The sequence below is a fragment of the Trichoderma breve genome, chromosome 1, assembly GCF_028502605.1.
Source record: "Trichoderma breve strain T069 chromosome 1, whole genome shotgun sequence".
Classification (NCBI taxonomy): Eukaryota; Fungi; Ascomycota; class Sordariomycetes; order Hypocreales; family Hypocreaceae; genus Trichoderma; species Trichoderma breve.
In genome coordinates, this window is record NC_079232.1 from 5,730,395 (window position 1) to 5,753,226 (window position 22,832).

General features: G+C 51.5%; 6 protein-coding genes across 6 annotated transcripts; 1 reads left to right on the forward strand and 5 right to left on the reverse strand.

Annotated features, from left to right (window-relative positions):
- Nucleotides 1-101: 101 nt before the first annotated feature.
- Nucleotides 102-2,265, reverse strand: T069G_01690 (uncharacterized protein; the record flags this gene model as incomplete). Its single annotated transcript, XM_056168900.1, has 4 exons — nt 102-898; nt 962-1,958; nt 2,031-2,119; nt 2,187-2,265. The coding sequence occupies 4 exons, from the start codon at nt 2,263-2,265 to the stop codon at nt 102-104; spliced, it is 1,962 nt and encodes a 653-aa protein (XP_056034216.1).
- Nucleotides 2,266-2,840: 575 nt separating this feature from the next.
- T069G_01691 (u3-containing 90S pre-ribosomal complex subunit domain-containing protein) lies at nt 2,841-3,840 on the reverse strand (the record flags this gene model as incomplete). The annotated part of the gene is made up of 5 exons (XM_056168901.1): nt 2,841-3,022; nt 3,106-3,211; nt 3,271-3,316; nt 3,376-3,553; nt 3,612-3,840. The coding sequence occupies 5 exons, from the start codon at nt 3,838-3,840 to the stop codon at nt 2,841-2,843; spliced, it is 741 nt and encodes a 246-aa protein (XP_056034217.1).
- Nucleotides 3,841-4,381: 541 nt separating this feature from the next.
- T069G_01692 (SH3 domain-containing protein) lies at nt 4,382-5,259 on the reverse strand (the record flags this gene model as incomplete). The annotated part of the gene is made up of 2 exons (XM_056168902.1): nt 4,382-5,125; nt 5,206-5,259. 2 exons carry the CDS (start codon nt 5,257-5,259, stop codon nt 4,382-4,384), a joined length of 798 nt encoding a protein of 265 aa, XP_056034218.1.
- A 973-nt stretch (nt 5,260-6,232) lies between these two features.
- On the reverse strand, nt 6,233-8,541 carry T069G_01693 (mmgE/PrpD family domain-containing protein; the record flags this gene model as incomplete). Its single annotated transcript, XM_056168903.1, has 4 exons — nt 6,233-6,849; nt 6,918-7,695; nt 7,916-8,218; nt 8,347-8,541. 4 exons carry the CDS (start codon nt 8,539-8,541, stop codon nt 6,233-6,235), a joined length of 1,893 nt encoding a protein of 630 aa, XP_056034219.1.
- A 6,935-nt stretch (nt 8,542-15,476) lies between these two features.
- T069G_01694 (FAD binding domain of DNA photolyase domain-containing protein) lies at nt 15,477-19,272 on the forward strand (the record flags this gene model as incomplete). The annotated part of the gene is made up of 2 exons (XM_056168904.1): nt 15,477-16,087; nt 16,158-19,272. The coding sequence occupies 2 exons, from the start codon at nt 15,477-15,479 to the stop codon at nt 19,270-19,272; spliced, it is 3,726 nt and encodes a 1,241-aa protein (XP_056034220.1).
- A 544-nt stretch (nt 19,273-19,816) lies between these two features.
- T069G_01695 (major facilitator superfamily domain-containing protein) lies at nt 19,817-21,608 on the reverse strand (the record flags this gene model as incomplete). Its single annotated transcript, XM_056168905.1, has 4 exons — nt 19,817-20,212; nt 20,302-20,443; nt 20,507-21,022; nt 21,226-21,608. 4 exons carry the CDS (start codon nt 21,606-21,608, stop codon nt 19,817-19,819), a joined length of 1,437 nt encoding a protein of 478 aa, XP_056034221.1.
- Between the last annotated feature and the right edge of the window lie 1,224 nt (nt 21,609-22,832).

The window sequence follows — 22,832 nt, forward strand, 5'->3', positions numbered from 1 at the left end:
ACCACAATGTTCCAATACGCCTGCTATAAACAACAAAATAAGATCTTGGCCCCTACAAGTAACCGTCTACTCTCCTTGAATCTCTCCTCAGCATGGTTCTATCAGCTCATCAATATCCCGCTGACGAGGATGATGAGCAGAGCAATGATGCAAAGCTGGGGTGTTAGCTTCGAAACGCTGTTGACCAATGCGATTTTGGGAAGTGATGTTTCCGCCACCACGTTGTCGGATGGCACAGAAACGCGAGCTGTTGTGGGCCTCGACATGACGAATCCGCTCTGTGTCGGAAGGCTGCTTGGTTCAGCGACGTGACCGGAGTCAACCATTGATTCCACCATCACGCTACTGCCAATGGCCAATTGAGCGACATTGCTGATCATGTCTGTGGAAGCTGCTGTAACTGCAGGAGCTGGCTCCCAAACAGTCACAAACATAATCTCAGCACCAGCCTCACCAGGACGAATGACTTTGACCATGACCGAGCCCATTGACTCATCGTGCCCTGTCGTCACTGTCTCCTTGCCCCCAGATTCGCATGTGGTGGTGGATGATTGACCATGTGCCCCTGGACTTGTCGGGCTTGATGACCGATTAGTCTTGGCAGTTGGCCAAAGAGTGGTCACCGAAGGTTCGGCTGTCTTGGAAGTAGGCTTGCTCTCTGCGGTTTCCGCAGCAAGGTCATCCGTTTGGCTATCTGGAGTCTGTACCGGTGATGATAAGCCGCCTTGCCCATACGATGGTGCCTGCGCTCCTGAGCTGGGGCTTTCCTGTGGAATGGGTTCTGCACTTGATTCAGGGATGCTCGTTTGAAAGGCAGAGCTGTTGTCAGGTGACTGCTCACCAGATCCCGCGGGTGTGTATTCTGGAGGGTTGGCGCTTGATGGATCTGCCGGTTCTGCTGAGGAAGGCGGAGGTGGGGGTATGGAATGGATGATAGATGTCGGTACCGGATCTACCAAACTGGTGGCAGCAGGGGGCGAAGAAGGGGAAGGCAACGGAGATGGTTGAGCCACAGTTGCAGGCTCTGCGGCCTTGGATACTTGAGGGCCTGGGGTTGGATTGGCTGACATGTTGGCATCATCTGTCGCCGAACAAGGACTTGATGAAGGGGCTGGAGTTGGAGAAACAGGTGCGGGCGTGGCAACGGAAGCTGCTGGGGCCTGAGGGCCATCCCCACCATTGGGTGGATGAGAAGGTTCCCCGGCGGAGTTGTTTGAAGACTGGTTTGGATCCTGAGGATCAAGGCCACCGGTATCTTGAGAAGCGGTTGAGCATGGAGACGTAGAGGCTGGAGACGAAGGATTGCCTCCCCCAGGGGCCACCGAGGGCGCAGACGTTACCGCAGGACCACCGTTCTCACTAGGATCAGTTGACTGTGGAGGAGCTTGCCCGCCGTCAGGACCCTGAGAGCTTGGTGGAGTGGAGCCTGGCGGACATGAAGATGTCGTAGCCGGATCAGCTGTTGACTTGGTTGGTTTGGCTGGGGCGGGTGGCGTAGCATTGCCATTCTCACCATTACCGTTCTCACCCTCGCCATTGCCATTCTCACCTTCGCCTTGGTTCTCGCCCTCGCCTTCACCCTCGCCCTCACCAGGATCAGGACTGGAGACGGGAGGTGGTGGTGTAGGAGAGGTGGCAGACGTAGATGGAGCAGGCGGAGGGAGAGTCACAGTGACAAGACCGTCAGGCCCGGAATTGCATTTCAAATCAAGGGAAATGTCAAAGGACAAAGTCAAATGGTGGGTATCCGGCTGGGATGTATCACCAGGCGTGCTGTATGCAGGAGGGATTGATGGGGTGGGAAGATATTGAGGTTTCTCCAGGTCGACGTGCTGGACCTCCACGGGATGCAACGGCCCAATGCTCATGCCCAGGTTGGAACATGCGAGAACGACATGTGCAAGCGCTGGGCCATAGTCGTTCTGGGGACAGGCGCCGATGAGGCATTGGAAGAGGGACTGTGAGGAGCAATCTGTTAGCATCACCATTCACCAACGAGTCCAGATGACCAGATGTCGACGGCGACTCACGTTTGTCATGAGCTTGTTTCCACAGATGGTCTTGAGGTCGAGTGCCCCCTTGTCGTTTCTGATGTTCGAGGCACAGTTGACAGCGCATCCTGTGCAAATCTGGTCAGTACAAAGACAGACGAAGAAGGAAGAAGCACAGCAGGCAGTGTCACTCACGTGGTGCCAGGTCGTTGGCATCGCAGAGACCAACGTGGAGGCAAGCAGCCAAGACAGCCGCAGCGGAAACAGGACGCATTGTTGCAGCGAGTGAAGCAAGGCGAAAAGAGTGTTTGTGCGTGAGAAAAATGGATTGTCGCAATTAACGATAGTCACCAAAAAGGTTCCAAAAAAAGGGTGTGAGGATGAATTCCAAAAAGAGTGTTGGCGATGCTCTGGTGGTGAATGATGGAAGATGGTGAAGAGGGAGGAAAAGAGAGAAGAGAGAGGAGAGGAGAAGAGGAGAAGAGGAGAAGAAAATAAAAGAGATGCCACGGACAGTCGCTTAGTGGACGATGAACTGCAAGGAAAGAGCCTCGCTTGACGCGTATTTGGATGGCGCAAGTGGGAGGAGCTTTGGGGAGAGGGAAGGAACAGATACTTCTGGGTTCACATGCATGTACCGAAGCAAAACGACATCGTCAGTGGTACCGTCAATAACATGCGCATGTCCATTGGCCTATACCTATCTACCAAAGTAAAACTCCATTACAACTGTGAATAAAAGAAGGGGCAGCAAAAGGCAAAAAAAGGGCCATCATTGCTGTCCGGTCTGTGATGCAAAGTAAACGGAGGCTGAGCAAAGCCGCCAGGTTCCAATACGTGACAGCCTCACTAATAGAACAGCAAGGACAACGGCTTCTTCTCATCGCCGTATCGATCCTTGAACTCCTTCCTCGCCAGGAATCGTGCAAGCGGCATCATGGTGTCCTTCATGTCCATGACGCCTCTCTTCTTCTGGTCAATATGCGAGGCATCAACGACCAGGCGCTGCAGCTTGTCCAACGACAATGAACCTGCCACTGGTCAGACTTTGAACATGCTCATATTTGTTTTCATGTAGTTGTTAGGGAAATCGAAATGACGGGCAGGTACTCACCATTGTCGATGAGCTCCATCAAACGTGCTGGCGTGCCAACACCAATGCCAATCTTCTTGTTTTGCAGCAGGGCGACTTGCTCTTCGACCTTCATGTGCTTTGCAAACTGTGACAATTCATGTGAGCACAAAAAGAAGTTGTAGAGCATGCCAAGTCACAACTCACCAGCTTTGCAACTAGACTGTCCTTGCCTGAGAATTTCCTTAGAGCTCTATAGTTGCACATGTCAGTAAGCTGTCTAAGACGGTTCATTCAGCAAAGGATGGCTACCTAGTAAGATCTGCAGCTCTCAAGCCTGCACCAGCAACAACAATGGTATGGGGCATGCCCTTCTTCTTCTGCGCTCTCGCTAGGCTCTCTGGATGTTCTGAGAATTTCTCGAGAAACTCTGGCAGCTTTTCCAGCGACCTGTTTTCCTGCCATGAGGTGGTGTCTGTGATTGAAGATGCTACAAATCTCATGTGAGCATTACTGAATTGAGACCAGCCTAGGACATGTTAAAATACCTGTTATGGCCAGATCTGACAGCTCTACGGGACTCAGATCGGCACCGAATCTCGCTAGCTTCTGTGCATGATAGTCTGCTAGAAGTTGACCGTCCATCTTGGAGAAAAGCGTGTTGAGGCCCAGCTCAGTATCGAGGCTCTCATCGTCGACGGCGTGTTTGGACTTTCTCTTTTTGGCCTTTTTGGCCGGAGCCGCCTCTTCAGCGGCCCGTTTCTTTGAATTAGACATTTTGTCTGATTGTGATTGTGATTGGGATTGATGTGAATGAGAGCTGCAATTTTTTTGAGACGATAGTGGAACTTGACCAAGGTGAGAATTTTGCGGGACGCACCGCACCGTGCGCCAAGCTTAGCAAACACGGCAAATTTCGTGGTCGGCCTCGGCGTGACATACAGTGCGACACTGTATCTCACCGAGAGCGTCCAGTCTTCATGCATTCGTCACACGAGATTGATTCATGGTAGTATGGTATTGAGGATACTATCTTGGCCGCATCTCCAATCTGAGCGCATGAGCCAGTATATAGAGACAATCACTAGAATTCACTTGTCCCAAATTCATATTTAATATTTATCATTGTCAATTAATATCTCTAGAGATCAAAGGATCAACTCGTTGACATTCACTCTCCATAGTAATAGACGAAAAGTTCACTCATTTCGAGAACTGTAGGCGATGCCTCAAACCCATTCCAAACGCCAAACTTGAAATTTCAAAAAAATAAAACAGAGCCAGCAAAATAGAGGCCGAAAAAAAATGCGTGTTGCCCTCAGAAGATGCTGTTCACGATGTTGCTACCAATCGATGCACCCGCACCGAAGATGGCGGCGTTACCAAGCTTCTTGCCAAACTTCTTTCCGTACTCGCCAACCTTGCTGTTTCCATCTCCGCCTTGCTGCTGAGACGGCTGGCCACCTTCTGCTATCGCCATGGGTGGCACACTGGCATTATAAGGGTTCTGCTGTGCCGGAGGTCCCTGGGGGTAGCCGTATGCCGGTTGCTGGGGGTATGCTACGGGAGCGGGCATAGGAGCCTTTTGCTCCTGCTCGACAAAGACGTAGTTTTGGGGGAAGATGCCCTCCATGCCCGTGCGGTGGTTACGGCCCATCCACCAGTCCTGGTTCATGTACTCATATACGTCGATCTTATCGTCTTTTTCCAGGCTCAGGTCGCGAGCATCGCTGGCATCATAGCGGTACAAGGCTCTCGCATGGGCCAAAACGGGCTTCCCAGCCGGAGCCGGAGAGCGCGTGGGGACGCCAGGAGCGGGAGTATCATCGTATGAAGGAGGGGCAGGAGAGGTTCCGTTGACGTTGAGATTCTGAAAGGCCTGGACAGGGGCCTGGACCGGAGGAGTTGCAGCTGCCACAGGCTGAAGAGGTGTTTGGTTTGCAGAACGAGCAGCGCTTCCGGGAGCGGCTCCACGAAGAGGAGTTTCGGCGGGCAGGGCGGCGTGAATAGTGTCGAAAGCGGCTTCGTCGATGACGCCTTTCTCAAGGAGGCTTTCGAGCTCCTGGTCGAATGTTAGTGATTTTATTCGGCCAAAGAAAGCAAGAGGGAAAGATTGTTTCCCATTATAGAGGATATGCTCACGTTCTTAATGGTTCGAAGAGACCGGTTGGTCTCCATGATGGTCTGGCGGTCCATGGTATTGGTGGCAGAGGAATGCGCGGAATAAGGCTGGGAGATCAGCAGCCGCTTTCGCGTGTTAGTTTTTGATGATGGAAGAGCCTGGAGCTTTGTTTATAAGAGCCGGCAATAACAACGAAGGATGGAGCGCTCGAAAGACGGAAAATATTACGTCGAGCACCGGGACTCCAGGAAGAAAGCGGTAGATGCAGGATGCAAGAACTGCAGGGGATGGAACGATACTACGAGTGCTAAGGAATAGGTGGGAACAATGGCAGTTTTGGCAGTTATGACAGTAAACTAGAGCCCAGGTAGTGGCTGTGCTGCCACGAATTACGCGGAGCGGACTCGAGGGGCTCCCGGACTGGCATTTCGGGGTCTGGCGACCGGCCGAGAACGAAGCCACAGCAGCTGGAATGACGACACAACAGGGGGAGTAAACAATGTCATTACAATGAAATGAAAGACTGAAATGATTTAATTGATAAATAACGTCGTAATCGAGCCGGAAATATCAAAGGAACTGCCATAACAAAGCGTTCATGTTGGTTCAATTACACGTGTTTTCTTTCAGCACGAGCACAGGACCAGAAAATGCTCGACTTGTACTGAACAGGTACAGAACTGAAGCTCCAGTAAATCGGGCCGTGTTACCCGCTTATGTGGCTAGTGGATCGCTGCATTTGGAGAGAGTTAGAGGCGATGTGTGTGCTGTTGGCCCTGAATTCGCCACCGACCGGAGGCAACCCAGTGCCACCAGGATTCTCGCATCCAGTATCAGTACAAGCCAGTACATGTTGAGCAGCAAGATGAATTAAAATGATACTAGAATTTAGATTGGATACAACGAAATCACATAGAAAGATTAGTGTTTATTTATAATCATTTTTTTTCTTCATTATTATAATGCTACTTTTGTTTGGTCTGTATGACCGTCATCATAAACATCTAGGTACATCAGGATTTTCTTCTACTTTTGCACAACGCCAACTTAAACAACAAACTTGCTCTCCTTGACAGCGTACTTGTCAACGTACTCGTCCACAGTCATGGCCTCGAGCTTCTTGCTGTCCTGGCTGAGCTCAACGAGCTCGTTGACGGTGGCCTCAGGGAAGTGAGGAGCCAGGTGGCGCTTGTACTTGGCCAGGATGACGGGCTTGGCCTCTTCACGACGGAGACGGTGGCCCAGAGGAGCCTCAACAGCGACCTCGTCGAGGACGGTGCCGTCGTTGAGCTCAACGGTCAGGGCGTTGGAGATGGTTCGCAGGGCAGGGTCATGGTAATCCTGAGTGTACTGAGGGTCCTCAACGCACTTAATCTTCTTGCGCAGAGACTCTACAAGCTCCGAAGTAGCAGCCTCAGAGCCGTCGACGTAGTCGGTGGCCTCGAGGCGGCCGAAGACGAGCATGACGGAGGCCATGTACTGGATGCAGTGGTCACGGTCGGCGAAGTTGTCCATGGGCTTGAACTGCTTGTCGATGATGCGGATGCAGGCCTCGTGGGTTCGGCAGGTGACGGCCTTGATGTCGGCGGCAGACTTGCCCATGGCCTTGAGCTGGTGGTGGATCTTCTCAGAGGCCTCGACGGCAGTCTGGGAGTGGAACTCGGCTAGTTTGAAACTGTTAGTCTTTTGAAATAATCATTCCGTCAAGGACACAATCATCATCGTAACTTACCAGGGTAGGAGACCTTGAAGAGGACGTTCTCCATGACGTAGCTGCCGTAGGGGCGCTGGAACTCAAACTTCTTGCCCTTGAACAGGACATCGTAGAAGCCCCAGGTGGGGGCAGACAGAACGGTGGGGATGCCGGACTCGCCCTTCATGACCTTGAGGGCCAGGTTGACGGCGCGCTGGCAGGCATCACCAGCAGCCCAGGACTTGCGGGACATGGTGTTGGGGCTGTGACGGTAGGTTCGCAGGCTCTGGCCGTCAACCCAGGCCTGGGTCACGGCATCGGCAATCTGCTTCTCGCTGAGGCCCAGCATCTTGGAGACAACGGCGGTAGAGGCGACCTTGACCAGGACAACGTGGTCGAGACCGACCTTGTTATACGAGTTGAGCAGGGCCAGGCAGCCCTGGATCTCGTGGGCCTTGATCATGCCCTCGAGCACGTCTCGGATGGTGAAGATCTTGCCGCCGGCCAGGTTGCCGCCGGCCTTGTTGGTGCGGTTGATCCAGTCAGCAACGGCCAGGATAGCACCCAGGTTGTCAGAAGGGTGGCCCCATTCGGCGGCCAGCCAGCAGTCGTTGAAGTCAAGCCATCGGATCATGGCGCCAATGTTGAAGGCTCCGTTGACGGGATCCAGCACAAAGGGAGTGCCGGGGACCTTTGTGCCGTTGGGCACGACGGTGCCAGGGACAATCGGGCCCAGCAGCTTGGCGCACTCCTTGAAGCGGAGGCCCTCAAGACCGCAGCCGAGGGTGTCGAGGAGAATCCATCGAGCAGTGTCAAACTGTCAAAGTTACAGTTAGAAGCTGGATCAAACTCTCTATTTTCTCGTCTTCTCCTCCTCTTTCTCTAGCCATCTTTTGCTCCCTCCGTAGCCATCGCGGGAGATCCCAATTGATGGCGGGGTATGAGACAAAAAAAAAAGAAGATGCATTTTTCCCTTTGAAAATGAGGGGCAGCCGGAGACGCCCGACAGTCTCACGGGGAGGGGCAGCAAAACTTACAGCTAGCTCAGAGTCAATTGTCTTGTTGGCGACATAGTCGGCAATGTCCTTGATCTCAGGATCGTACTCGCGCGAGGAAGACATGATGGGCGCTCCAGAAAGCTTGGGGATGGAAGTCGAGAAGTTGCTGCGCGAGGCGGGGGTTGAAGGCGCAGCAAAGCCGGACAAAGCAAAGCGAGCGGCGCCGATGGAGGCCGAGCAGAGACCACTTGCGGCTCGCGACTGGACTCGCAGCTTGGATGCTGATCTGATGCTGCGGGAGATGGCGGACATTGTGAGGCCAGAGGAGGGCAGAGATTGTGTCTGGAGTTGACGGATTGGCTACTTCCTTCCGTTCAACAAGACCCAGAAAGACTGATGGGAGAAGAGAGAAAAAGGAGGAAGAGAGAAAAAAAGCTTCCAGCCGCTTTGTGAAGGCCGTTCCAACTTACTCCATGAGCCGAGCTTGCACCCTGGCAGACTCCGCCAATTTTAAGTGCTGCCTCTCGCTCAGCCGTCAAATGCCGTCCGCGCCATCCTCGGCTAAACCAGGCCGATCTAGCAGCTGATTTCTGGTGGTTTAGCGGCATCTCCAAATCCTGGGGCCCCGGAGCCGGAGCATCGCCGGCCTCTTTCACCTCGGTCATGGCTGGCGAAGCTCCGGGCGACGGAGCAGGTGAAGCTCGGCTACTTTTACGTCGTACCGGGCGCCGGAGTCGCAGCAACGAGAACCGGTGGCCGAATACAAGTATTGGTTGTACTAGTAGCATACTCCGTATACCTAAATAGCCTCTATTCGGGTGGTTTGTAATGGCCTCTTGCAAACCATCCTGTGCTCCTGCATGATCACAATATTATTGTCCTACTAACCGTAATTCCGGCACTGGGAGTCGTCTAATTTAGGAATATATGGTATAGCAATTAAATTCATTTCTCCTTTTCTGCTCCTTTTCTGCTCCTATTCATTTTCTTTTTCTCTTCAAATCACAATGCTATTCTTTGTCCGCCAACTCTGTCGTCGGCGGGATGCTCTTTTTTGTCCCACCACACAAGATCCTACCCTGGAGTCTTAGGAATACGCCAAACTCGCTGTTCAGCACGACTTATGATCATGTGCTCGAGCTGAGAGCGATGAGCAGAGAGTACCGAGCAGAGAATTTTCAATAATCGCGTACGCAATACTGACCAAAACTAGAAATTCAAGCGCACACTACGGGTGAACATATATGTGGCAGACAGACGATTAATTCACTATACAAGCATTACGAAGATAGAAAGCCCTTGCATCAACCCATCCATAATAGAATCGCATCAATCTTTACATCATCTTCCATAGCATCCCAAAGCACCACTGAGCAAACAGCCATTATACACGTATCCACCGCTTCAAGTTCCTCCACTACATGATTCGCTCCACTCACCACCGACAGTTTCGCACAGGTACTATATTCATACAATCGGTCAGCCAATTTGCTCCAGCATGTAAGCGTAGACAGACAGGGTGGCTTGCATTCACATTGTTCCTCACTCTAGATGGTCTCCTGGCTTGATGTAGACTGCCCCGTCCTGATGGGGAGTATGTATGTCGGACAAACGCTGCACTGGCCCTTTTTTCGGTGCTTCGGCATGATTGCCGGCGAAAGATTGAGCTTTGGGTTTTGGCAGACGGGATCGGGCTTTTGCTCGCTTATACACCTCTGAAACACTACACATTTGATCTGATGCGGCGGATCAGGCAGGCAATTCTCATAGACGACAGACGCAACGGTGTATAGACACATGGCTGTGATTATCGTGATAGACAGGGATTTGTTGAGCTGGCTCTAATTCGAACTCAAGAATGATGAAGACTGGAAAGCAGGTGGGAGCCAGTAGAATCGGTAGCCTTGGATTGAGGCCTATTAAAGATGAACAGATTCAAAGTACGGCGACTGTTTAACAAAGCGTCAAGACATTCTCCTTGGGCAGAATGCGGGCTCCATGGGCAAAAGACACAATTTCGCTCCTCATCACCTCGAGAACAAAAGCCCCATTCTAGCAAGCATTGTGACAGGATCCAACTCCAACCCCTTACTCCTGTGGGATGCTTCCCCATGTCCGCCCAGTATCAATGTCTGATTTTTGTCTTTTTTTCTTTTTCTCTAACTCTCATTGGCAATCTGCCAATGTCTCTTGAAACTTTGCGTAAAATGCGCCATTCCAAGAAAACGACACATCGTTTGTGTGTTTAATGATGGCACAAGACAACACCATCAGTCGCCTCCCTTTGATTATTGACATCCTGGTATATTCAAGAGGGGGGTTACGCGAGATGATTACAGCCAGTACAGCAGCCTAATCATCGATTGTTTGAAACGAGATGCCTCTCTTGTGGCAAGCCCCAATCCCCCTTCACATGGCTCAAGTCCCATGTCCGATCGTGGACAGAGATCGCCGGCGTGTTCATCGGGCTGAGCCACGACTAAGCTACCATGAATTAGGAATAGCAAGGAAACCGGGGAGCAGGCATCTCGAGAATGGTTAGCCCTAGCAAAACGTAGCTCTGCCAAATAGTACCTGTTTATAAGTGCCAAAGGGAGGGAGTGTGCATGGATGATCGCCAAAATGGCCTGATTATGACTCAATCTTTCATGGACCTGAACCTGTCATTGTCTCTGAGAACATGTAAAAGCTAGCGTACAAGCGGTGATGCGCATGTGGGTATCTGGTCACGTTGGAAGAACTCTCCGGTCCGCTGTCAGAGGTGAAATGGTCTGTGACACCAATATCAGCTAGTAGACATTACTGTAAAAGGGTTGGCTGGCTTCAAGGGCTAGGTTTGAGCGGCTGGGTAGCTGGAGAGACCGTCTGATTAGACGCGGAAGCTTCCGAGCTGGATGTGTGGATCGCCAGAGCCCTTGATGGAGTCTTTTCATACTCACTTCGTTTCTGTACAAAGCACTCTGTGCTCTTTGGTGAGATGCCCTTGATGGGCTCGACAAATTAGCAACAGAGATAAAGCAAGTCTCACTCGATTTGGCACAAGAGTCAAACATGGAGGCGCGTGACGGGAAAAAGTGGCCAGTGCGGAGGACGCAGCCCCAGAATCAAGGTTGCCTGGTATCTGGGGAGGCAAGATTGGTCAATATCTCGGTTATACGGTGCGTTGTCCTTGGCTGTTAAGTAGGGAGACGCTGGTTCGATATCGTGTATGCGGCCTTCAGCTTGCTCTGGTGAAACTAGTGTACATATTCATGGTTAGTGTTGAAGCTGGATGGCGCTCGGAACAGCTGGGAATAGCCGCGGGTAACCATTCTGCTCCCCCCTCTCTTACCCTCCTAATATGAGACTTACTCTTGTTGCTCTCTCCATCTTTATATGACGAACTAAAAGTATCAAGTATTGGGAGGTATGTTTGTTGGCTTGCTTGAAGGGGAAGAGGCACTTTGTCAGATAGTTCCAAGGCCCAGTCCTTACTTTCATAGAGACTGAGAAACTCAACGGGCACACAAAGAAATGCAGTTACCCATAATTAGCCTTATCAGAGCTGACAGCCAAAGCTTTCCGTAAAAACGATCCATAAGATGATTTGGCGTCCAATGAAAGGCGAACTGGAACCCCTGGAGTCCAGTCACGAGGAGTTTGCCGCTGTGGCTGGCGATGAATTGAGCAAGAATACACGAGGATCTTGTCCTCAGATTGCGCCAACCGTACGGGGTAAAGCTGCAAATGCACCTCTCATGCCTGTGTTACACGGCCTAGGAGACATGGGGAATTGTGTCTAAGAGTATGGCTTGCCTAGGCCGTATGGCTCTCGACTACCCGCGTACGAGAACCACAGGGCGTCAAATGGACCTCATAATTGGGGCCTTCGTACTCTGGCGAAAAAAAAAAAAAAGAAATTCTTTTTGATTCAGGTTGGCCACAGTCCGGAGGTTTCTCTCCTATGCTTCAAAAAGCCAGGCTACTCGATAGAACTGCTTTGTGATTATCCTCCTGAGTGAGCATAGATGGCAATGCCAGCATCACTTGGCTGAGGTCATCCCGAAACTGTTCGGCCCTGTACTGGAGCCATCTTAATGAGCAGAGTGAGGCTGATTTAGGTGACCAATTACCTTTCGTATTGGCCCACACAGGCCAAAGCTTTTCTCTGGGCATGGAAGACGCAGGCCGAGACTCGGTGAGGAGGAGGAGGAGCACCGCTTGAAACATGGGTGGAGAAATAAAGCACGGCTCTTTGATGAGTTCATTCATTGGGCGACGTTAGCCATGCTGCTACTTGTACATGGACAAAGAGCCGGCACTTGGGTGTCTGTTGGCACAACTTTCTCTCCCCTGCCCATGCTGGTGCGTCAAGCTCTGGCGTGTCTTTGCGTCGAGGAACGGGGGTGTGTGAGGGGAGAGCCTGGCTGGGAGCCGGAAGTCGACCATCTAAATCTCGGATATTGTCCATGCCGCCTCGAACGAGAAAACAAAGCTTTACTCTCAGTAGATAAGAGGCAAGCCGGGCATATAGGATTACCTTACTGGATGCAGTAAGTACGAGTACACACACAAACATGAAGCTGGGGCTGATTTTGGTGGATTATTGGCCTGCTTACCGGCAATTGTCCGGCCGGCAGCCGTGATTGCCGTCTCTACTTGCGGCTGTCGGTGATTGGGCTTTGCCACAGCTCGTCTCCAATCATAGAGCAAAATCAAACCACTGAATGCATCCATGATAATCAGTCACAGGGCAGGTCTCGGTGTGGTGAGTGAGTGAGGCCGAAGTCTGGGCGATAAGGTGGAACGGAATGGGATGGTGGGGGAGTGTCACTGCATTTTTGTCTCACCCCCCGAAGGAAGGCGCGACGTGAGCTGTTCCCTGCACAGAGGTTCAATGCCTTAGGCTGCTATGCGAGTACATGTACGACAGGTAAGGTACGTACATGCCTGAAACATGTACACCAGGTTGCTTGAAAGGACAGAGGTACCTCTGGGTTCAATTGTTCTCTCACTTCAGGGCGTGTGCTTTAGAAAAGAGTAGATCAGAGCAAAACCAGGTAAAGGCCCCGGGCTCTCTTCTTGGGCTTTCATTGTCGGGTACCAGTACACGCATGATGAGCAATAATACATGGACAAAGCGGCAAGGGTGGTTTCAGCTGCCTCCACGATGGCGGTGGCGTAGCTTCCAGGTCAATAGTGAGTTTGCTACAGGCGTGTTGGCGCTGGAGCTATAGCGAGCAGACGTACGGGTACAAGCAATTGAAGCTCCAGGTGCCTGAGAGGTACTGAATCGCTAAGCGGTCAGCGAGTGGGAAATACTTTGCCATATAATGTGTGCGCAGAGGGCATGAACCGGAGCCTGACCTGCTGCGGACGAGAGACCTGGAAGATACCGGCACTCGGTGCAGTTCAAACACATTTGGTACTATAGTACCTACCTAGTAGTATTAAGACGTACCCTGGATGCGTACGTTGATGGACTGCTGCCTTTCTCCCACATCTCTTGATCACACGGCAGAAGGATAAACTTAGTGCCCAATAGCTCTATACCACTATTGTCAATATTATGATACTAGGGCAATACAGTACTAGATAGTGCTTGTAAGAATTAGCAGCCCAGATGCGATGGTCTGATGATCCGGTTTTAAGGCCGTAGCGCTAGCGGCAAGTGGACCTACGGTACCTAGAAGCGTACCTGGTTCTAAGGCCGATCGGCGAAGTGGGCTAGCGGGCCTTCCCGCCGGAATAAAGCTCAGTAGTCGCTATGAATGCTCTATATTGGCTCTTGTCTATACTATGTGCGGGCAGTAAAATCCATTATGTGACTATGAGAAGCACATTGAAGCCGTGAAAAAAAGGAGAAGAAAAACCAACAAAGTGTACAAGAATCGGCCCATGCAGATAGATTCGAAATGTGCTTGACTTTCATAATTTGACACAGCCCAGCATAAATCTTCCATTAAAAAAAGCCACCAGGCTAACGCAAGCCTCATTGTCCGTGTGCTGAGACAATTCCGTGTTGACCCCGCTATTCCCATTTCCCGGGCCTCACCACCAATTGGCGCTTCTCGATCTAGATTTCACTCATGGGGTTCTGGAGATCGTACAAAGGTACGTACCTGCTTGTACTCTCTCTTTGGGGTTTCCTGTGCCGTCTCGTTCTCATTTGATATCAACAAACCTTGTCATACGGCAAAAGTATGAAACGCCCAACCTCGGACTTTGCCGCCAATGACCAGTGGTTTTTCGGGGGTTGGGCAAAAAAAAAAAAAAAAGAAGTCTTCTTTTCTCATGCGAGGGAGTGAGGAGAAGAAAGAGAAAGGTCTAGAGTCTTGATGGCGGCAACTCGTCTCTCCCCGTCACAAACCTCCTCCGCTCATTCGTCTGCGGCCTAGCATTCGGCCTGCATATACTCCGTTGATTACTCGAGGTATTCATACTGTACATGTATTTGCAGTTTCTGTCCAGGCTGGTCAGGGGTAGACATAAGGATGTACCATAATGGATAGATCTGATAGGTAGAAAGAGAGAGAAAGAGAGAGAGGGAGAGAACACGCCACACCCATCCCCCGGGCTTCAATCTTATGCTGTCTTGCCCGCAATTCATGTACGAGTAGCGTCAAGACGGCTTGATCATGACCGTACTAGTACACAGCCAAGGCACCAATTTCAGCCGCATCACGGCCGATACAGGCACGAGCCATCGCGTTTTCCCAGTCCCCTAGTTGGCTGTACCCCTGCGCTGTTCATTTACCATCTTATCAAGGGCGAGTTAGATTCGCTTGGGCATGGGCTCGGCGGCAGAGCGTGCGTCCCCGGGACAGTTCAGTTTCGCTAGCCCATAGAGGAAAAAAGAAAGAAAGAGGAAGGGGGGATGATGCCAAAAGAGTCTCACTCGGTCGAGTTTAGCTGACACTTGTCCAGGCATCTGCTCCATGTTCATGTAATGCTTCATGTGCATCTGGCGGGCTCGGACGCATCTTCCGGTACACAGCAGCTTATACCCTGCTAGTAGCTAAACAGGACGATCATCACCTCGCTCGCCTGGTTTCAAGGCAAACATGTCGATGGAACTGAAATGTTGAGGCTCTGGTGGCTTGTGTTGAATGAATATAAATGAGACGTAGCTGCTGTCGTGAATTCTGTTTCCTTTCTCATCACCCTAGACCATACTGCTCTAAAGTTATCACGGATTTTTCCGATTCAACTTGCTCAACACCAACCAATTCGTCTTTCTGACATCTCTTCCACTTTAAATTCCCCATATGGTTAGCTATTAGATCGTTCGCCATCCCCTTAGCCCTCTTAGCTGCCGTGTTCGCCGCCGTCTATATCCCCGCAAGGTGTGCTTTGAGTCCTGTGGCCCGCCCTCAATCAGGTGAGGGAGTATCTACTGGCCCTGGCTTGGTTAGACCCCAATCATACCATCTACCCTCCTTCGTCTAGCCTTACGGCAGATGCTAACTCCAACTGATCGCAGAGACCATTCGTCAAAACAAGCTTTCGATCTGATACACCCTCCGTACAACTTGACACGCCTTGACACGCCTTGGCACAACTTGTCACACCTTATCCACACCTTGCCTGCCCCTATATCCTTGCCAAAGCTTCTGCAAAGATGTCTGAAGATTGGATGTCTGAAGATTGGATGTCTGAAGAATGGGAGTCTGAAGAATGGACGGCTGAAGAACGGATGTCTGAAGAACGAATGTCTGAAGAACGTGTCGTCATCTACTTAGTGAGGCGCGATCTAAGAGTTGCTGACAACCACATTCTTCACCTGCTGTCCCGTCATAACATCAACGACGAATGCGCCTATACCCACCTCCTCCCTGTATACGTCCTGGCCCCTGACCAGGTTGAAACATCTGGCCTCCTCAAGGATGGAGAGAGATCTCCGTACCCTCGAGCAGTTTCAGAGAACTCTGGTGTCTGGAAATGCGGTCTTCATCGTGTCAAATTCCTCGCAGAAGCAATTTGGGACATGAAGGGGAGGCTAGAGGAGCTGGATAATGGACTCATCATCAGAGTCGGACGTTTCTACGACATCTTGGAGAGTATTTACAAGCATTATTCCAGTGACAAAAGCGGTCCTCAGATTTCTAGCGTGTGGATGGCCAGAGGGCATACCCCGGAGCAGATAAGTGAACAGCAAGAGGTTTATACTGCATGCTATAACTTCGGGATCGACTACGTGAAATTCCGCGATCGTGAGCCATTCGTCGATGTGTAAGTTAACCCAGTGACGGAATCATCTTGTTGATATTATCAGTTTTTGACTTTTGATTTGTGGAAACAGACGTGATGCCCCGTTGCAGTCAGTCGGCGAAACGCCTGATGTGCTCTCCGACTTTCAGAGGCTGATGGAGCCCGTGATTGATGACGCCCGCGATTCGATCGAGGCACCTCTTTCTCTCCCCCTCTTCCCAGATCATGTGCCACTTCCGCCACAGCAAGGCCCTTACGAGATTCCAGACACACTACCGGAGCTTATCAGTCGGCTCCAGGGACCTGTGAGGCTTGATTTCTCGTATTACTACGGGCTGGATTTCAGGGGCGTAACACCTGAGTCCACCTGTATAGGTGGCGAAACACATGGCACTCGGAGACTTAAGCATATTGTCAAACAGGGTGTTGTGTCGCGTTTTCACACCTTAAACGACTTGGAGGAAAGTGATGAATGTCTTAAGCTCACACCTTACCTGTCTCTTGGATGTATAACGGCTCGGCAGATTCATGAGGAACTGCTGAACCTAGAGAATGGCTACGTGCCAGAATACGCAGAAGCTCAAGGTTGGGAAGGGGGCGAGAATCCTGGGACAAGGGCAGTTCGGCTGTGGCTACTTTGCAGAGACTTTCTCCTTTTAGGCTCTAGAAAGTACCGCAACACCTTGTTTGACCTCGAAGGCTCCGGGGATGGGAGAGACCCAAACCTCGAATGGAAATCGCCCGATCCCGAGGAAGCCAGCCCCGAACAGGAACCTTGCTCTCTCCATATTCAGGGGGCTCTCGTGCAGTTCCAAGTAGGAGCCACGGGATACGGGCTCATTGATGCCATCATGCGGCAACTCCTTTTCACTGGGTACATTGGGGCCCGCTCATACATGCTTATTGTTAACTTTCTAGCAAAGTTTGCGGGCATAGACTGGAGAATAGGCGCGGAGTGGGTGGCTTCCTTATGCTTAGATCACAACACTCCTATCCAGTGGCACAGATGGCAACACTATGCCGGGATTGGTCCTGACATGAACGGCACAGAGACGGTCATCTCTCCTGTCCACACAGCCTTCGAGCTCGACCCCAATGGAACCTTCGTCCGGAAGTGGATGCCAGAGCTGCGGAGTCTCACCAGGCTATCCAACCTTTTTCAGGTAGCCACCACCTCTCCAGAGCTGCTGCTGCGGCTCGATTTGTTCGCTAATGTTATGGTGACCAACCCGGTGCCTTCTGACACCCTCGATCTTGGTCCTACGAGCCGAGTTCCTTGTGGATGGATGCACCCCAGGATATTTGTTCTTAGTCCTCAGGGGTATATGCTTCTTGGACCGTATCCCAGGTTTCTCCGGATGCAGCTGGACATTGATCCGATATATTCACAGCTCCAGTCAATTACTTACCCACCAACGCCCCAGGGGCTTCCACATCCTCCGCCCGGACATCTTTGGTTTCCTGTCCCAGGCACCCAACCACCTAATCCACAATATTATCTTGCACCGCATCCCCAAGTTCTTCAAACTCTTGAACAACCACTTGCCTGGTTTTTTCGCTTCATCATCATCTTGAGGATACTTTTCGAGCAAGCAAGGACGCGTGCTCAGATGCTTCCTCCACAGGGTACGCAGATGCCTCCTCAGCGGGCTACACAGATGCCTCCTCAACGGGGCACGCAGGTACCTAATGCTCGAGACGAAGAGCCTGCTCTTCACAATTCTCCCAGAGCTCCAGTTCCAAGGACCATGAGCGTCTCCACTGAAGTTCATAGAGCTCCTCAGGACACTCAAAGCATTCCAGCCCCTCGACGGACCCAAAGCCTTGCCGCGCCTCAGGGCCGTCTTGGCGTTGCTCAAGAGACGTTCCGGGCTCCTCGAGCACCTCGTGTGGAGTCTCGGGCACCACAAGCCCCTAGAAACGCTCCAAACGCTCCCCGAGCAGAATTCCGGCCTTTGCATGCTCCTCAAAACGCTCCGAATGCTCCTCGTGCGCATATTCGCCCACATCAAGCACCCCGAAATGCCCCCAACGCCCCTCAGGCATATATTCAACGGTCCCAAGTTCGTCAAGCCAATCCCACAGCAACCGTTCGACCATCTCGGGGTTCTCAAGCGGCTCCTCCATATGCCCCTCAAGGTCCTCGAACTGGTTTCGAGCCACCTCGAGCTCATCTACATGCCCCAAGAGCACCGCAAGCAAGTTATCAACCATACATTGCTCCCCAAAACGCTCCTAGAGCCCCCCGTGCAGATTATTTGCCCTATCAGTCCTATCAGACTTATCAAGTTCCTACAAATATTTACATGTCTCAACCGACTCTTTGGTCCACTCAAGCCCCTCAAGTGGATGCTCCCAGAGCTCCTCGCGCCATGCGAACTACTCCAACTACCCCTCCCGAGAGTCCACCAACTTTCAACGATCCTCGAGCCCCTAGGTTTCCGGAGCTGTCCTCTCTAGCTGGTGAACTGGATGTAGCTTCTCGCTATGGTTTTCAACAACCCTACCACGTACCAAACGATCCTCTCGTCCCAACCCTCTTTGGGCTGAATACATTTAATTACAACCACCCCAGCACCGTTCAGCCGATAGACGGAGCAGCATACTATCAAACGCTACAAGACTATAATCAGTGGCGTACCTCGAACCCATCGATTGATGCCTGGTACATTGGCCCTCCGGAGCCTGAAGAAGTGCTTCGGCATGGCATGATTCTTCGATTTCTTGATAGCCTGCCCCCCACTCCACCCAATCCCGCGTTTCCCCCTGATCCCCCTCGGCTCCTTCGGAGAACTCGTCGTCGACGTCCGACGCGAAGTTCTGCTGACGAATATGGCTCTTCTAGCCAGGCTGGCCCCTCTGAGGAGGCAGCGGCTGCTGAAGATGCGGTTGCTGAGGATGCTGCTGCTGAGGATGCGGCCCAGGGCAATGCCGAGTCTGCTCAGGGCGGACAAGGCAGGCGGAACAGGCGTGGCAGACGAGGTAGATGTGGCAGGGGAGGAGAGAGGAGTGAAGAGAGTGTTGCAACCGAAAAGGTTTTGGGTGAGTTGACCGAAGAAGCTGATGGTGAATTAACTGAGGAAGAAGTCCTGGGTGAGGTGACTGAGGATGTTCAGGCTGAGAAGACTGAGGAAGTTTGGGATGAATTGACTGAAGAAATCCAGGAATTGAACGAGGAAGAAGTTCAAACTGGTCCTTCGGGCTAGGTGGGCTAACAAAGATGACAAAGATTGTTTTACAACGTCCGAAAGGGGACGTTTGGAGTCATGAAAGGCACAAACGGTGGAAAGGGTCTGCGTTTGCAAAGTTCGTACAAAAACTAGTATTATTAGCCATGAATCGTTACAGACATTTCTTACAGAGTATCGCTAGTCTAAGTTGCCATCGTCTTTCCTCCTATGCGACTCTCTAGTAGGCCTAAGCTGCTCCTGATTGTCCACTTGTTTCCATTTGCTTTCTCTCCTCTGTGTCTCTGCTCTTGATTTTTCCAATTGATTAGATTTGTTTTCTTTTTCTCTGTTATACTTCATCACGATGCGATATTAATTCATACGGGAGGTAAAATGGCGGTCAGTAACAGTCTTTGGCTGGAAAAGCAATGCTTGGTACTTTGATAGATGGCAGCACAGTATAATCGGGAGGTCGGTATAGTGTGTACTTTCAACCTGTTTGTCTCAGCCAGACAGCTGATGATATTACGCGGCTTGAACTCCCATGTCTTTTGGTATAATCACACCCTCTCTGTCTCACTTACGCAGAGGCAGCACTCGCCTCCCCACTTCGCTCCTCTCTTTCAGCTGCGTGCTTCTCGTGATTCTGAAAGACTGCAAGCATGCCCAAATCATAAGTCGCCTTGAGACACCCGGCCGTGACGAAGGCGACCCAAAACAGGCCGTGATCTGCCAATGTACCAGTCAAGAAGGGGCCTAGGCTGGCACCGGTTGTCTTGACCACGTTGATGACACCCATGATAGCAGTGCGCTCGCTTGGCTTGATGACGGCGGCTAGGAAGGCCGCCCGCGGTGCGACATCCATGCTCTGGCTGGAGGCGCGGAGCCACAGGAAAAGCAGGGAGAGGCGCACGTCGGGGAAGGCGGGTATGAGCGAGAGGAATATCGACGAGGGCAGATGAGTAAAGACCATGGTCTAATTGGATACCAGTTAGTAATTAGTCGAAAAATTGCGGCCGAAGTGTACAATGTGGGAGTACTCTGTAGAAGGGGAAATGAACGAACCTTGATGTTGCCGAACCGCTTGGCCAGGGAGGAGGCCACAAGCATTGACATAGCCGAGGTGATGCTCGTAACGAAGAAGATGGAGCCGAGCTTGCCCTCTTCGATGCCATAACGCCAGCGGAAGAAGTAAGTCACCCAGGACCTAAGCATGGTTTGTCATTGATTAGTTTGTGAACCCAGGAAGAAGATGAGAGGCTAATCTTACATGGAAGCCAACCCAGAGGCAAACGCATCCAATGCGAAAAAGACACACAGGCTCGTCATGATAGCGTAGCCTTCTTTGCTGATATCGGGCAGAAGAGCTCCAACTCGGCTGCGAGACTTTCGCTCTTCGTCTGCCTGTGGGCTCGCATTTCCACTACCCAAGAGAGGCGATGTCTCGGTGTTGTCGCCCGCTCCATTGGATTTAATAGCCGCTTTGGCAGGAGAAGAAGCCTTTCCATCTGCCTCTACCGCGCTGCTCAAAAGAAGAGCGAGAGACAACTTTACCAGGCCCGCGACAGCATAGCCGTAGAAGATGAAGCGATAGGCATCGATCAGCTCCCAGTGGAGGACGGTGGAAACATACTGCACAGCCCATCCGCCAGTCATGAGTCCAAATGCTGTGCCAGCCGTGCCAAGCAGGCTGTACCAAGCGTACACATCGCTTCTCGAGGCCGGCTCCGTGAGGTGGGCGACAACGCTCTCCTCGATGGCTCGAAACGGACCAATCTCGTTGCCACTACAATTATTTAATGCCACCTGGTTAACGCCGATATTCACCCAAAATATCATTGGGCTGCTGTGCTGTACATGCACATGAAGCTGCATGCATGGCAACAGCGCTGCATGGGACAGCGCAATGCAAAAGCACAAACAGCGCAGGATGCATTTGCATTTGCATTCGCATTCGCATTTGCATTTGCGGAGTAACATATAACATACCTCGGACTAATGACCCCAAAAATTGCAGCCGCCAGCAAAACCCAGTAGTTGTCGCTCACGGCAAATGCGACGCCGCTGCCCACCATCATGAGGGCGCCCAATGCGAGAATCGCCTTTCTCCCCAGCCCGTCGGCCACTAGGGTGAGGCAGAAGCTGATGCAAACATCGCCCACCAGCGTCAGTGTCATGAACAGGCCGATCCGGGTCTTGGAGATGCCCAGCGACTGGAGGTAGAGCACCAAGACGAGCGTCGATGCGCCATAGGCGAAGAGGCGGACGAACCTCTGCAGACAGAGAAGCTTGACGTCGGGCTTGCTGTGGTAGAGAGAAACGAGGCCCAGTTCGGAGAGGAACCGGACAAGGAGAGACGGTGATTCCTCCATTGTGAGTCCTTTTCTCGTCTGTGTCTTTCTTTTTCCCTTTGTCCTTTTTGTTTGATTTTCACCGGTTCATTTTCAGTGCTTTCAGCCTCGTTTTTCCGCTCTGAGAGCGCCGACGATTCTTTATAAAGCAGTGAGTTGTAAAAACATGACCAAGAGCAAGTTTCGCCCCCCACTGAACAAGTGAACTTGCGGCTTCACCTAATCACAGTACAGGTGGAAGTACCTCGGTGATAATGGCATAATCCGAGACCAATATCTCCATATAATACAGCGTTGCCGACTTCCGGCTCACAATCACCCATTCGAGGGCTGTTATTAGGCAATACCGAGCGAGGATGGAAACGGATAGATTCAAACATGCCAAGATGATGTTAATAATGCTATCGAATGCAGTTTTGTATGGCGTCTAGTGAAAAGGTACCCGGGCATCCATGTCATCATCGGCGTTGACGCCACTTTGATGGCAGCTGGGAATACTAATCATCTCACGCGAGTGCTACAAACACCATGAATTCTATTCGATCTATTCTAATTGATCTATTAATTGTCCGTACAAAAGAGCGCGCTGTACTCTGTAAATTTGGCCTATACATCTTCTGTCACGGGATTCGGTACGTACTGATCCAGCACCTTCTGGCACCAGCTTCGCACCTTCTGACATTGACCTGTTGGCAAGCACCTTCTGACGTGCACCTTTTAGCACCCGAGCACCTTCCATAGCACCTGGAACCTGAACTGTCAAGGCTGTGCCTGCACCACTCTTGCCATTATGACTGCCCCGCTATCACTGCCCATTACTGTAGGTACCTCTTGCCTCTGTACCAAAGTGGACTCAGGGTGGCTCAGATCCGCAAATCTCGCTACCGGTTGCTCTTTGCACTCAACTCAATTATGGTAGGCGCGAAGGCGGAGAGGCGATTAGCTGCCGCGGTGCAGTGCCGGGGGAAGGAAGGCGTCAGCTATCGCATCCATTCAGCTTTAGTTTCTAGCCGCTAGGCCAATCTCTGCTCTGCTTTTGCTTTTGCTTCCAAGTTTGGATTGATTGCTCTTGCTTTTTCTTGCATACGAGTACGATTGAATGCATGTGCGTGCATACGCCTGTTCTTTCCTCCAACCTACAAGCATACACAGACGATGCTATTGGATAGTTGGCGGGCGTGTAGGTAAAATGATGGAAGCTCGAAAACACTCCCCTTCCATTCATCGTTTTCTCTCAATCTTTCC